The sequence below is a fragment of the Bos javanicus genome, chromosome 2, assembly GCF_032452875.1.
Source record: "Bos javanicus breed banteng chromosome 2, ARS-OSU_banteng_1.0, whole genome shotgun sequence".
NCBI lineage: Eukaryota > Metazoa > Chordata > Mammalia > Artiodactyla > Bovidae > Bos > Bos javanicus.
The window spans coordinates 71,810,061-71,826,148 of NC_083869.1; the positions used below are offsets into that span (position 1 = coordinate 71,810,061).

General features: G+C 34.3%; 1 protein-coding gene across 5 annotated transcripts in view; it reads left to right on the forward strand.

The window, feature by feature from the left end:
* The window catches only part of PTPN4 (protein tyrosine phosphatase non-receptor type 4), a 191,301-nt gene extending 175,502 nt beyond the window's left edge, over window positions 1–15,799 (forward strand). For all 5 annotated transcript variants that reach the window (XM_061439843.1, XM_061439856.1, XM_061439863.1 and 2 more), the window contains exons 26-27: window positions 936–1,071; window positions 7,920–15,799. In XM_061439843.1, the coding sequence (XP_061295827.1) occupies window positions 936–1,071; window positions 7,920–8,006 (223 nt within the window). In that variant the 3' untranslated portion in view covers window positions 8,007–15,799. The remainder of the gene's footprint in view (window positions 1–935; window positions 1,072–7,919) is intronic.
* The last annotated feature ends 289 nt before the right edge of the window (window positions 15,800–16,088 follow it).

The window sequence follows — 16,088 nt, forward strand, 5'->3', positions numbered from 1 at the left end:
CTTTACAACCCCATGGGCTGCAGCACACCAGGCTTCCCTGTCCATCACTAACTCCCGGAGCTTACCCATACTCATCATGTCCATTGAGTCGGTGATGACTCCACCCAATACTACCTCAGGATGTGCCACTTCTAGGAGCTCCAAGTGAGCAATAGTGGACACCCTCCTTCCTTTCATATTCAGGCGCCCATCTGCCCTCAAGGGACTGAAATCAGTGACTCCAGCCTCACTGCCACAGACCCAGAGATTAGGAGCCAGGAAATATTTTCTCCTTCTCCTTGTTACTTCTGTTATTAAGTGATTTGATTCAGAGGATGTATTAAGGTATCTCTTTATCCTTATACTTTCCAGCACTTTTTAAGGGTAGACTTTCACATCCATTAAAACAGATTTTAGCCTAGTTATTTGAGAGGCAGATGACAGGAATGGTGGGCACATTCGGCTGTTGGATATCCTTAGTTCTCAGTAGCTGCAGAATGCTTCACAAAGTTGTTCTTAACCACCTCAGTGGTAAAGTTTAATGAAAATTAAATTTGGCTTTAAAAGCTAATTTTTTTAGTGTTTTAGTTGTCTTTTTTGCTTTTGTTAATGATTTATTATTGTAATTCTCTTATTTTGCATTTTAAAGCTATTATGTCACTAATCTATTTGTTAGTTCAGATTTTAAAAACTGAAATGTAACACTTTTAAAGTTGTATATTTGCAACTAACAGTGGGGGAGAGGTGGTTATAAACCATTTAATCTGTATTAAGTGAAATTTTTTTTTTTGTTTTCAAAATAGTTTCCAGTTGCTTTGCCACTTTTGTTAAAATATTAAAATCAAATTGTTCTTCTACTGTAATATGATTCAGTTCTCTAAGTTTCTGCACAAAAGGCATAAGGAGTTTAACAGAACAGTATCAGTAAGACTTTGCCCCATATTTATCCTTTTTAGTGCTGGGATTGGAAGAACTGGGGTTCTTATTACTATGGAAACAGCCATGTGTCTCATTGAATGCAATCAGCCAGTTTATCCACTAGATATTGTGAGAACAATGAGAGATCAGCGAGCCATGATGATCCAAACTCCTGTAAGTACTACATAGCTCATGTGTAAGTGTATATTCTCAACGTCATGGTTTTTTGTTATCAGTGTATGTTCCAAACTATACTTTTCTCTTTTTAATTCTCTTCCAGGAGGTAATAACTCTAGCTTAGGGATTGGCAGATACTGTCCATGAGCCAAACCTGGCCTGCCACTTGTGTTTATAAATAAAGTTTTATTGGAATCAGCCACAGCTATGTATTTACATATTATCTATGGCTGCTTTCACATTACAGTAGCAGAGCTGAAAAGTTGCAGCAGGCCACCATGTGATTGCAAAACCAAAAATGTTTACTATCTGGTTTTTTATAGAAAATGTTTGCCGACACTACCCTCGCTTGCTAGTTTTTGACTGCTTCAACAGGTGCAGAGGAGCAACTTATCCTGTGTTACTTAGTCAAATGGAATGCTGAGAACCATAGTGTCCCTAGACTGGAGAATCTTGATAGACTGCTTTCTGTGAAACAGCTATGGGGAAATTGCCTCTCTTTTTTCCATAAGAACTTAAATTGCAACAGCAAAAATCATAGAAATTAAGCTATTAACTTACTGTTAATATTAAGTTAAGCTATTAACTTACTGTATTTTATAATGACTCTGAATTATGTTCCAAGAATCAAAAGAAGAATCGTGAAAATTTAGTTAAGACTATTTTTTATATTAAGCCATTGTGGAATGTTTGCATTGTTGGCGGCATTAAGGTTACTCAAGTGAACTGACGTATGTGGTCTAATAAATGCCTGCTATATTATTAGCATTTAATTATAGAGAATTTCAAACTTACACAAAAATAGACAATGTAATGTACTGAACACTGTGTTGCGTACTCAGCCCTGGCATTGGCCATCACGTTTCCTTTATACGGCTACCTACTCTCCTCGTATTTGAAGCAAACCCTGGATACCATATCATCTGTCTATATGTATTTCAGTATGTTTCTCTAAAATATAAGGAGTGTTTTTCCTTCTAAACAAAACCGTAATACCATTATCACACCAAATTATAATTAACAATAATTCTCTAATATTAGCAATAGCCAGTATTCAGATTTCCAGTTGTTTCATATTAATCATGTCTTCTCAAATTTTAGAATAGCTTTATATAATTCACGTACCATAAAATTCACCTTTATAACAAATGTGCAGTTCACTGGTTTGTAGTATATCATGGTGTTTGGCAACCATCATTGCTATCTAGTTTTAGCTCATTTTCTTCACTCCAAAAAAGGTTCCCTGTACCCATTTTTCCTAGTATCTTCCCCAGCCTTCCCCAACCTAGTCCTAGGCAACTATTAATCTACTTTCTATTTCCATCGGTTTGCCTATTCTGGACCATTCATGTGAATGGAATCCTATAATTTGATCTTTTATAATTGGCTTCTTTTAGTTAGCATAACATTAAAAGGATATACATTCTGTAGTATAATCAGTACTTCATTCCTTTTTCACTGAATAGATACATATTCTTCTGGATTGTTTCCACTTTTTCACTATTGTGAATAATGATACCATAAGCATTTGTATATATGTTTTTGTGTGGAAATGTTTTCATTTCTCTTGCGTATATACTCAGGAGAGAAATTGCTAGGTAATGTGAGGAACTGTTTAAAGCAGATGTACCATTTTGCAGTCCCCTGGCAGAATGTGAGCGTTCCATTTTCTCCACATCATTGTCATTGCTTGTCATTATCTTTTTTTTATTTTAGCCATCCTGTTAAATATAGAGTGGTATCTTATTGTGGTTTTGATTTTCATTTCTGTAATAAGTAATGATTCATGTGGTCATTTATCTGTGTATCTTTGTTCAAGAAATATCCAAGTCTTTTGCCTGTTCTGCAGTTTGGGTTTTTATCATTGAATTGTTAAGAGTTCTTTATATTTTCTAAATAAAGTCTCTTATAGATCTGTGATTTGCAAGTGTATTATACTGATCTTTCACTTTCTTGATTAATTTGAAGCACAAATTTTTAAAATTTTGATTAAGTCTAGTTTTCTTTTTAATCACGTATACTTTTGGTGTCATAGCTAAGAAATCACAGCCTAATTTAAAGTCACAAATATTTATCTCTCCCTTTTCTTCCAAGAGTTTTATAGTTTAGGTCTCACATGTCTGATACATTTTGAGTTAATATTTACATGTGGTTTGAGGTAGCGTTCTAACTTGATTCTTCTCTGTATGGACCTCCAGTTGTCTCAGCCCCATTTGTTGAAAAAACTATTCTTTCCTCATGAATTGTTTCTGGGTCCCTTGTCAAAAATCAGTTGACCACAAATACAAGTGTTTATTTCTGGAGTTTCAGTTGTAGTCCGTTGATTTTTATGTCTGTTCTTATGTTAATACCACACTGTCTTGAATACTAAACATTTATAATAAATTTTGAAGTCAGGAAATCTGTATCTTGCAACTTTGTTTTTTTCAAGACTGTTTTGGCTGTTCTAGGTCCCTTGCATTTCCATATGAGCATTACAAACAGTTTGTCCTCTCTTCAAAAAAAGCAAGATAGGGATTGCATTAAATGTATAGGTCATTTTACAGAGTGTTGCCATTTAATAATAATCCATGTTCAAAAGCGTGAACACAAAATGTCTTTCCATTTATTTATGTTTTCACTGATTTTCTTCAGCAGTATTTTGTAGTTTTCAAAGTGCAAATCTTGTACTTCTTTTTGTTAAATGTATTCTTAAGTTTTTTTTAATCTTTTTGGTCATATTGTAAGTGGACTTGTCTTCTTAATTTTGTTTTAGGATTATGCATTGCTTAAATATAGAAATAAGCTGGTTTTGAATATAGACCATGTAGCCTGCAGCCTTGCTGAAATCACTTATTAACTCAATTTTTTGTATGTGTGAAAGTAGATTCCTTAAGATTCTCTCTATAAAATTGTGTCATTTGCAAATATAGTTTAGTTCTTCCTTTCCAATATAGGTATGGTTTTCTTTTTATCTCATTTCATATCTTCTCTTCATCTTGCCCAAGTGCCCCAGCAAGAACCTCCAGTATAGTGTTAAGTAGAAGTGATGAAACTAGACATCCTTGTCTTGTTCCTGGCCTTAGAAGACAGCTTTCTGTTTTCTACCACTAAGTATCATGTTAGCCATAGATTTTCATTAATGCTTTTTTATCAAATTGAGAAGGTGCCCTCACACTAGTTTATTGAGTGGTCTCATGACAAAAGGGTGTTCAGTTTTGTCAAATGCTTTTTCTGTATCTGTCGAGATGATCATGTGGTTTGTGTCTTACTCTATTAATAGAGTGTATTAGATTGATTAATTTTTGAGTGTTAAACTTACCTTGCATTCCTGAGCTAAATCTTACTTAGACATGGTATATAATTCTCTTTATGTGTTGCTTGACTTGATTTGCTGGTATTTTCTTGAGGTTTTTATATCCATATCCATACATAATAGATTTATTTTTAATTGTTGTAAAATACAGAACACAAAATTTACCATCTTGACCATTTTTAAATGTACAATTCAGTAGTGTTAAGTATATTCACACTGTTGTATAACCAATCATTAAAACTTCTTCATCTTGAAAAACTAAAACTCTGTACCCATTAAACTATGACTCTCTATTTTCCTCTCTTCCGGTCCCTTGGCAGCCATCATTCTGTTTTCTGTTTCTGTGAATCAGACTGCTCTGGATATATCATATACATGGAATCGTACATATATGATTTTGCGATTGGCTTATTTCACTGAGCATAATATCCTCAAGGCTCATCCATGTTGTGTGGCAGAATTTCCTGTCTTTTTAAAGCTGAAAAATACTTCATAGTATGTGTATACCACATTTTGCTTATCCTTTTATCCATTATTGGACATTTATTTTCACCTTTTGTTGTTGTTCAGTTGCTAAGTCATGTCCAACTTGTGTGACCCCGTGGATTGCAGCACGCCAGGCTCCCCTGTCCTTCACTATATCCCAGAATTTGCTCAAACTCATGTCTATTGAGTTAGTGATGGTACTTTTAGGTTTTGTTGACTAATGTTGCTGTGAGCATGAATGTCTCATGAGTGTGAGCATGAGGGTCTTTTAGACACTGCTTTCAATCTTTTAAGATATATACTCAGAAGTCAAATTGCTGGATCATGTCATACATAATAAGTTTTTGATTTTGTTCTTACAGTTTGTGTAAAGCCAAGATTCAAATATGGTCCACATATTTTGATTGGTCTTTGTCTCCTAAACCTCTTTTAATCTGTATCTTCTTCCTACCTCTCTCTCTTCTTTTTTTTTTGTGGCTGCACTGGGCCTTTGTTGCTTTTGTGCAGGCTTTCTCTATTTGTGGCGAGCTGGGGCTACTCTTTGGTGCAGCGAATGAGCTTCTCATTGCAGTGACTTCTCCTTGTTGCGGAGCACAGGCTTTAGGCGCTCTGCCTTCAGTAGTTGCAGCACGTGGGCTCTGGAGTGCAGGCTCAGTAGTTGTGGTGCACTGACTTAGTTGCTCCACATGTGAAATCTTCCTGGACCAGGGATCAAACACATGTTCTCTGCATTGACAGCAGGATTCTTATCTACTGCGCCACCAGAGAAGTCCAATCTCTCTTCTTTATCTTGCAGTTTATTTGATGAGCAAACCAGGATGTTTGTGCTGCATGTTTTCCCATAGTCTAGGTTTTGCTGGTTGCGTTCTGGTGGGAACAAGGTGGTGTTCTCTGTCTTATCTGGTAAATGGATCTGTAGCCTATAGCACCTTCGTGGTGTTATGTTCTTCCTTCGAGAGGCACATGATGTGTCTGCCTTCCTTTTGTGATGGTAGCAGCCTTGAGTGATCAGTGTCTGCATCATTTATCCATTTGGCTTGCAAAATGATGATATTCTATTATTCCTTTTTTTATTTATTAGTTGGAATACTTCTTTAAAAGAGTTGGAATACTTCTTTAAAACTTCTCATCTGCTGTTTGGTTAACTGGTGATACAGTCTGCATAGGAAAGGCAAGATAAATACTTGATGCTTTCCCTTTACTTACAAGTTTTTAATGTAATGAATTGGTTCATTGGCCTCTCCCAGTGGCGACCACTTACTTTTGTTTGTTTTGGTATTGTTTTGAATTCATGTATTTAAACTTATGTGTGATATGTTTCAACCCATTGCAATTATTTTTCTTAAATATGCATAATTTTTTCCATTTTTGGTTCCTGGGAGACTGTTCATTCTAGCTCCTGAGCCTTTATGTTAAGAGCTAGTGACTTTGATAGCTTATTGCTATCAGTATAGATGTCCTGCTTGTACATTTCTTGTCCCAGACTTAGCATTAGTAATTTCTCCATTAAGTTCTGGTCCTTTTTATTGGGGAATTATTTTAGGGACCACCTTCTGAGGGATTTTTATTGCTGTTGGCTAAGTGTCAGTATGTGTCTCTGAAAATCTTCGGTTGCCAGAAGAGGGAAAACAAACTTATCACGAGTTAACACTGGTGCTTCCGCTACAGATTCAGACCACAGTGTTTTCACTTACCATTTTCTACTTAACATCTTTGTCCCTTTTTTTTTCTTCTTTAACAAGAGTGCAGGTTCTCCATGGTACTGGAAATGGAAGACGTAGGAATTATTTTAGGGACCACCTTCTGAGGGATTTTTATTGCTGTTGGCTAAGTGTCAGTATGTGTCTGAAAATCTTCGGTAGCCAGAAGAGGGAAAACAAACTTATCACGAGTTAACACTGGTGCTTCCGCTACAGATTCAGACCACAGTGTTTTCACTTACCATTTTCTACTTAACATCTTTGTCCCTTTTTTTTCCTTCTTTAACAAGAGTGCAGGTTCTCCATGGTACTGGAAATGGAAGATGTAGCATGTCACAAGTACTCATTTGTTTTATTACACAATACCCAACAAAGTCTCAGAATAACAAAGCTAACACCGATTACCAAAGAGAATTTTTAGTTCTTTTCCACAGTTATTTTGTTTTGGAATATATATTCTACAAAAGATATATAGTCAAATTACTGTTTCAAAGTCCTTTGAAATAGCTCCTTTCTGTGTGGTTATGCCATCAACTAGATACACACATGGATATGTTATGTATTTTCAGTTTATAGAGGCTTTTAAAATTCATGTTCTAATTATGGAATATCTTTACATGATTCCAAAGTGAAATTTATGAAAGAAGGAAGTATATTCAATAAAGTCTAATCTCTCTCTCTCTCCTTCACCCTGTTGAGTCCTTTCCTTATAGCAAGCCATAATGATTTATCCTTCCTTCTCTGTTTTCTTACACGTTGAGTTAGGTACATATTTATATCCCTGTCCCGTTTCTCTTATAAAGATAATATATGCACTTTTCTCTGTCTTGCCTTTTTTTACTTAGCAAAATATCCTGGAATCATTCTGTAATATTCTGTAGACTTTTTTCCTTTTCTCTCCATTTCATAGTACCCACTTTGAGAATGTACCTGATTACAGACCCAGCCCTTTACTGATGACAATTTGAATTGCTTCTACTTTTTTGTTTTTATAAATCTGCAGTGAATAGCCTCATTTATGAATAAATATTTTCAGTTTCTTTTTCTAGTTTATCTTTTGGATAGAGTCCTAGAAGTGGGATTGCTGGGTCAATAGATACATTAATGTAATTTTGTTAGATACTGCCAGGTGTTCACCCATAAGGCTTGTAGTATTGTACATTCCTATTAGCAATGTATGAGTGAGTTTAGCCAACAAAATATGTTGTCAAACTTTTTTTGCCAGTCTTAGTGAAAAATTATGTATCCGTGCAGTTTTACTTTGTATTTCTTGTATAAGCAAGCCAGGTGAGATGTTGGTCTTTTTTGTTTGTTTATTTTCTAGTCTTTCTGATCAAGTCTGTTTTTTATATTTTATTTTTCAGAGTCAATACAGATTTGTATGTGAAGCTATCTTGAAAGTTTATGAAGAAGGATTTGTTAAACCTTTAACGACATCATCAAATAAATAAGAAAGCAAAGGTCTGGGAAATGTATTGGAAATTGCTTTCCATTATAGTCACTGTGCCATAACACTGCTCACAGGAAATGGTATCTAAACAGACGAAAAAGAAGAAGAAGAATTAACAAAAACTGAAAACTTCAGCACTGTTGCACTTTATGTTTTAAAGAAAAAGTCACTCTCTCAAAATCTATAATTCATGTGTTTGAAGACTATTTCATTCTTTGCTCCAAACAAATAGTGAATAACTGAGTATGTTCAGGGTAATTTATGACATCTTGTGGTGGTGCCATGCCGTCCCCTTCTGGTAGAATTGCCACAAACAAGGCTCAGAATTCTCAGCATCTCTGTTGTATACCTGTATCTTGAAAGCAAAAAGCATTCAACATCAGGAGTCAGCTCTGGTGTCTCCCAGTGATTCGTGTTCTTACTATACTGATGACCAGATGTTACTTTTTAAATGTTAGCAATATCATTCTCAATATTAGCCAATACACTGCCTATGGATGCAGCACATCTTCCCCTACACTCCCCCCATAGAGACCTGCTGTTTGGAAGAAGAAAGTGGAATTTGCTTTTCCCAGGAAATGCTGCACATTGTCCATTTACCAGCATCTTATAGAAAGTATAAATATGAATCTACAAATTTTCTTGAATTTAACAATGTAACTTAACATTTATCATAAGGTTGGCTTATTCCAAATCATGTGATTTCACATACTTGATGTAAAGGAATGCATGCATTGTGTCTTAACCCCTTAAGTGCCTTGCGACGTCTTTGTATGTCTAATGAAAAGGCACTCCTTTGACCCTACTAGGAGGTATGTATGTATATTGTACATTTACAGTTTTATGCATTTTGAATCAGTTCACCATTTTTAAAATGGCTTCTCGTATTGAGAGTTATGCAGTCAAAGGAGGGTAATGAAATTCTGTTTCTTACTCAATTCCTGTATTTTGCCACAAGAAGCCAAGATAATTTGTGACCTACTGAGTGAGTGCTCTGCTGCTATGGAATTATTCAAAACCTGCACATTCCTTTCCTGAGGGACAGGGGTTACAGTTTAGCAGCTGAAGTTAAAAGATGCTTTATTCTTCAAATTTCATATTTATTTTACCCCTACCTTTAGAAATGGCACCTAATATACACTTTGAAGTTAAACATATGAATAAGCTAAAGTTAAAGCAGCTAATTGTGACTTGTTTCTATCACTAACTAAATTATCCCTTTTTAGCATTCATTTCAGTTCTTGTCAAGCTTTGTTCACACTGGTCTGTTGATTGGGATACTACAAACAAGGAATATAACATTATTGAGTTATTTCTAAATGTAATCCCTCAACAGCTAAGATGAGGACTTTCTTGTCATTTTGTGTACAACTACTCCAATTTATATATACTTATTAAGTTATAAGCATGTTAATATGGAGAGTTTTGATTGTCCAGCCTGATGGAGGACCTGATAAGAGTGTGTATATTATCCTCTTCAGGTTTTTTCGTTGTTTTTTTCTTTTTAAGTCCTCAGAGAGATAGAACTTTAAAATTATCTAGTTTTAATATAAGTGGGAATTTTCTTGGCTATTGAAATGTTACATTACAAAATTACTTTATATGGATTATGGTTAAAATAGATTCATTTACCAGTGGTTTCTGAATATTTCTGTATAGTCTTGATAAAATTTACAGTTGAATGGTAGATATTTTGGAACGTCATTTAGTGTGAGCGGGAAAATGTACATTTTTAAATTTTTGGCATAATCTAAATGATGTTATTTCAAATGTTAAAAATCCATAATAGTAAATCTTATGAAGTTAAGTCCTAAACGTTAATAGCCAAAATACCAAATACATTGTTGTATTAAAATATTTTACTTTTTTTTAAAAGAGAAAAGTAAGCATAACCTTTATGTCAAAGTGAAATTCTTGTATCTGTTTCTGAATTTCACAGTCAAGACAGTATAAGATAGTAAATAGCCACACAGTCTTATTTGAACATTCCATTCTCTGCCAACAGATAGGTGTGATTTAGACTGCTGTATGACATCATGGTAAGGTGAAATGTGAAAAAGTAAAATGTTGGGAGTCTACATAATTAGTAACTGTTTTGGCAGTAGTTTTTTACCTGAATTAAAAAGAAAACCTATCCTAACTGTATGGGCAGAATATGACAACCATGGACAAAAAGGTAAAGTTGTATAGATGTAAGCAGATCATGGTGTCATGTTTTTTGACTTAGGGTTACATTTACACTTTGGAAAGTAACTAATCATTTATTGACAATAAGCACTGCTGCCTTTGTAAATCATTAATGCCAGTTTTTAAATGATAATATATTAAAAATTTTAAATTACCTTTAAATTTCTCATATATGAATTTTTCTTCTGGGAGCTACACCCTGTCAGTATTTTTATGTACAGAAAATATCCTTTTTCAAAGACATATTTATTAGTAACTTAAACTTAAATTATCCCTACAGCTTTTTAAAGTAAACATTGCTAATTATGATTCCCTGTTCACCTACCAAATAAGAGTTTATGCCTGATATTTTTTGGCCACGCCTTGGGATCTTTGTTCCCCAACCAAGGATCGAACCCATGTGCATGGCAGTGAAAGAGCCAATTCCTAACCACTGGACTTCCAGGGGACTCCCTGCCTGGGAATGTTTTTGATCTGTTCATAAATCTAAGTAGAGTTCTAGGAATAATCGCAGTTTTTGTACACTTAGTAGTTCTAGGTTCCATTCATATCAATGTAATAATGTGTGACAAAAATGCCAAATTCCTTGTATCTAAACTACTCCCCTCTCCAGCAGCCAACCCTGCCTCCCCCAAACAACCCACACGTGCAAGAAATCAATGTTGCTATTCTCACAACTGGAAATAGGTCCTGGTGAATCAAAGGACTTTTGTAAATGCTAAGAATGTTTGTAAAAAACCTTGCCTCTGATTCAGGATGGTTTTACCACGTTCTTTGAAGGTGTTGTGTTGACCATCTGACTTGTGTCAGCACTGTGTACACAGGTTGAGGAATATTCTGGAATAGACTGCATTCATAAGAAGAACACTTAGTATTTATTAAATCAGTGCATAATTCAAAATAAAGGCAGAGTAAATAGCGTAAGAATTCACTTCCTTTGTACAGCCTGCTGGCACAAGTAGGAGGGCGGAAAGGGTTGACCATGTTGATTAAGAGTAAAGAGAAAATTTATATATAAAAACTGACTTCGAGTGTATAAAAATATTTTAAGCCATTATGACAGCTGCTTGAAGATTTCAAGTACTAGTATATACACATAGAGATGTTTTATGCGATTATGCATTTGTGTATTTCACCAAGGCTGATACAAACAGGGGTAAAGGATTATGTTAACTATGGGAGTTGTTTATAATCTGTTGGCAGGTGATTAGCCAGGTCTAATCAGCTATTTGAACAAAAGTCTCCCGTCTCCACTAGATGTACCACAACCTGAGAGCTGAAAGAAACTTGAAAGATTTTATCAAGGCTCACCTTCTGTTACTATAGGTAACTTGTGAATATCATAAATTCTTGTGAAGTTTATAGTCTATTTCAGCTCAAGAATTATACTCAGGCAGTATTTTTACTTAATTTAGAAAACAAGTAGGCTTTAAAAAGCAATCTAATTAGGGCTCCACTCTGTCTGCTTGTCATGCTTCCCTGACTAAACAATAGCTTTTGTCAAGTATTTGGGCTGATGTACATGCAGTGTGAAAACATTTGAAAAAGCAAATTAGAAGACTGATTTTTTAAAAGCACTTGAAACATAGAACGAAGATTTCGAATGTATGTCCACTTAAATAATTTATGTTCATAATGTGAACATGTAGAATTAAAGCATTTATATTTGTTTTATAATCTTAAATCAGGAAGGAAGAAGGAAATAAGGATTTTTAACAATGTTCTGTGTAATATCTGTGTTTTGAATATTTAAAGATATTCTGATGGTAAGGTTGCCAAAGTAGTTTGAATTCATAAAAATTATTTATACCACAATAATGTGGGGTATGTTTACACCTCTTTTATTTTGTAGTAATTATTTTGTAGTTCTGATCAATTTGCATTTAAGTCATTTACATTAAGGAAAATATTTGTTAGAACAAATACCTTTTAATAATACAAGAGAAAGATAAATTGTGCCACAACTTCTGTATGTAAATGACCACATCAACAAAGTAACTGCTTTATATTAATATAGCTTATTGGTTCTCATGTGTGCTTCAGCTAGCCAACTACAGTTTCTGCAACCATTTTTTTTCCTGGTATTTCCTCTAAGTAAAATACCTATGTTTTAAAACCCATTGGATTAATTTTATCAAGTATCAGAATTACTGATCTGTTGGCAAAGTTTTATTGGTGTCTCAGTGTGATCACAACACAGCTTGTAGCAACTGTTTTATAAAGTTTTTAGAGAATTGTATAGCTCCAAAGGAATTTGTATAATAGCAAAATTTATTTGAGGGCTAACTGCTATTAGGCAACTTCAGCAATTTTACAGAGAGCTCATGAAGTTAATCTCAAAATTGTACTTTTGGGGATTAACTTACTTTACAATATCTACAACTATTTTCAACACATTTTACTATACATAGACTTCATTTTTCTCAGTAGCAATTCCTACAGTAAGCCTTACAATGTTATCAAAAACAATCCCTATTTCAGTGAGAAATGACACATTTTATTTTTATAATCTGGGTGAAATTGTTGTGGGTAGACACCAAATAGTTATTTTTGTTCCCATATCTAAATTTGCTGCTACTTATTTGTATGCTTTTTCTACAGTTTATTGTTGATTTCAAAAGTTTGGTGGTTATTGTTATCTTTATTGTCGTAATCTAAGCTGATTGGGCAGCCAGGGGTACTGGGGTACAGTCCATCAATGCTGACTAGGCAGGGTTCAGTGAATAAATAAGTAAACCAGTTTTTGTTTGTTTTGTTTTTTTAATTTACAAAGTGAAAGGTATTAGCAATATTGCAAGTTTAAGACTATAGTTTTAGGAAGAGGTTCTAATGTGTTCCTAAAACCAGTACAAGAATGAAAATGTTTGAAAGCCTTGTTTTGCTCATAGAAAGTTTCAGTTAAACACTGTAGAATTTTCCTACCTATTGTTGTGTAAATGATACAGAAAATATTTTTCTATGGACAAAAGATTGAAACTGTTAACTTCTTTTGCTTTGTTCTTTAAAAAGGAAAAAAAATAATATTTGTATGTCTTTCATGCTGTAAAGAAATGAATGTATCTTTCAAATGTTACTAGAATTAAGACTTGATCTTAAGGGTAAGGATACGCTTTGTTTTAAAAAAAAGTTAGCAAGGAATTGAAAAGGAAAGAGTGTTTCCCATTTCATTATACAAAATGCAATTTTAGAAGAAAATGTCACTTTATTTATAAACAATGATCATTATTGAAGCATATTTCAATATTTCAAATACCTTCTTTTTCACTTTGCTTTGTGTTAGCTCTAGAATAGAAATTTTCACAAAAAATGTGTGTATACTGTTTTTAAGTATAAGATCATTAAATTGTAGACCTCTGGTTTGGGGGAGTGTGTGTGTGAGGGTAAGCATTCTGCTGCATGTGTTTACTGTGAAGGAGAGTTCTCAGGCTCCGTCCCTGTCTCAGCCGCAGATGAGGACAGCTGTCTGGAGTATGTGACTTCGGTGAAGCCAGAAAAGTGTGGCTAACACTCACCACAGTAAATCAGTGCAAAGGCCCTGACAGATAGTTTGTTTTTTATTCTCAGTATTTTGGACAGGTAAAACCACTGAGCCCAACTCTGACCTATAGCAGTGGTGTCTTACATGGCTGAGGGTTTATTAATTTAGCTGAACAGAAGAAAAAAAAAGCTCTACCTTTTAAACCAACAGGTATGATTAATTTGTTCAACAATTTCTTTGAAAGGTAGTATTTATTATTCATCATGCACTGAGCTTGACTCAGCGGGGCCTTTATTATTTGGGCTCCTACTTCCATTTCTCCAAGGTAAAAAAGGTTTTTAAACTTCCATTTATCGTAGTCTTTATGATGTAATATTTTCCTTCATTAATTTTTGTTATAGTTGTTAAAAGATTAATATCAGGCCCCCTCAACCCTGAGAGTTTCCAAAATTTAGCAGATAATCTGATAATCTTAACTAAAATGTCACATTGCTGCATGAAATTATCACCGTAAAATCATTAAGGAGACTCAGCCCTACAATCTTAGGCTAAAATAGGTTCTGATTTGTTTTCCCTAAATTCACTGTAGGCACGCTTGAACCCATTTTACCTGTTACTAAAAGAAGCTTCTTCATTTCTATTCCTGAATTGTGTTCCAGTTTTTTGCCAACCCTTCAGCTAGTTGACAAGATTACTCAAGCTTCCTAGTATCCAATAGAGTAGGTCATATTTCATTGCTGAAATTGATTTTTTGAATTTCAAATAGCACTTTATTTCAAGCTTACTACTGACTTAATTTATACATTTAAAGATAAAATTTATCCTAGAGTCTTATAAATATGGAAACATATAACATTAGCACGTAGAGCTCATTGGATTAGACCCACGTTTAAATGCTTTACAATGATCCCTTGATCGTTTGATATTTAAAAGGTAACTTGTGTGATTTTAGCTTTGCCACTCTTCTGTAATTTATTTGGTACAATAAAGGCTACCCAGTTGACAGTCTTGCTGGACTCTGAGTTCTCTCAGCTAGCTTCAGCCACATTTGGTTCACTAAAATCATTCTGCTTTGCATTTTTGTACATTACATAATGAACACCTGGAATCCATTTGTTTTGTTTTGAGTTGTACTTAGGTGATAAGTCAGTGCTTCACCACCAGTAAGTTGAAAGGGGCAAAGTTCTGACACTTTGTATACATGTTGAAGGGCAAGATTTAAGAGACTAAAAGTTTACATTAAGCTGTTTTCCTTTTCTGTCATTAGAGTATTAGTGCTTAGGCAAATAAAAACTGTCCAGCCTGGTGTTCCAACAGCATCAGGATGTTGCATATTGTAATCTTTTCAAATAAGAAAAGCTAGTCTTTATTTTCTACAGTGTAGGCTTAATTTTTAGGACAGATAGTATATGATAGACTCATCAGTGATATTTTTAAGTAGTAGTTTTAAAAATAGTATTTCTATGTAGAGACTGTTTCAATTTGGAATTTTTTTTCTTGTCACAGGTGCTATATGTAAATATGAAGGGCAAAAAGTCACCTAGTTAAAAGTCTAGTTAATTTTCTAATTAGATTATGATTTTACATTGTTTGCTGCCATTTCACGTTTGGTTGTACTGAACTAGTAGCTAAATGGGATTAGCCCCTTAACTTTTTAAATTCTCTTCCCCTATTTCACAAAAATACCTCTTTCCCTATGGTTTTCCGTAATTAGGAGACAAAGAATCATATAGTTCATTTAAAATCTGTGAACTTGAATTTGGTCAACACTGGGTTATTTGAAATCATCACTATGCATTCTGTGCATTTGTCACTGCAGCTTACTGTGTGCTTGAAAGACCTTGTGGATTTGTCTTAATTTCCGTGAAAAATTAGAATTCCTGCAATGAATTTTATGTACTAACAGCAAACAGGATAAAAATGTTGGTTTGCATTGAAACTGTTTAACCCTGAAAGCAATTTTATGTGAAATGCAGTCATTATACGTATTTTCTTGGCCACGATTCATTTTGACTGAGAAATAGTTGTTCAGGTTCAACGTGAAAAAAACTCTAGCTGTGACTTTAAATTGTTCAATTGCAAAATAAAGATGTGCTTTAGTAATTTAAATATAAGAGTTTTAAAGACTATTTTATGGGAGTTTTCATTGTTGGGCTTTTCAAACAATGGTTATTTTCATTATTGGGTGATCATAGACTAGGATAATGCTAAATGCAAATTTTATTTCTAGAATTACTGATGTAGTGGTTGTATTTGCGGGTGAGTGGGTGAGTCAGGAACTAAAAGGGGTTTAGAAGATTAAACCATGTCTGATGAGACGCTCCTTCTTCACTGGCCACTGCTGGATTCCTCTCTTCTCCCAGCATTAGCCTCTCTGCTCTGGTATTCCTACCATAACACCTTGTCAGTCAAGGTAAA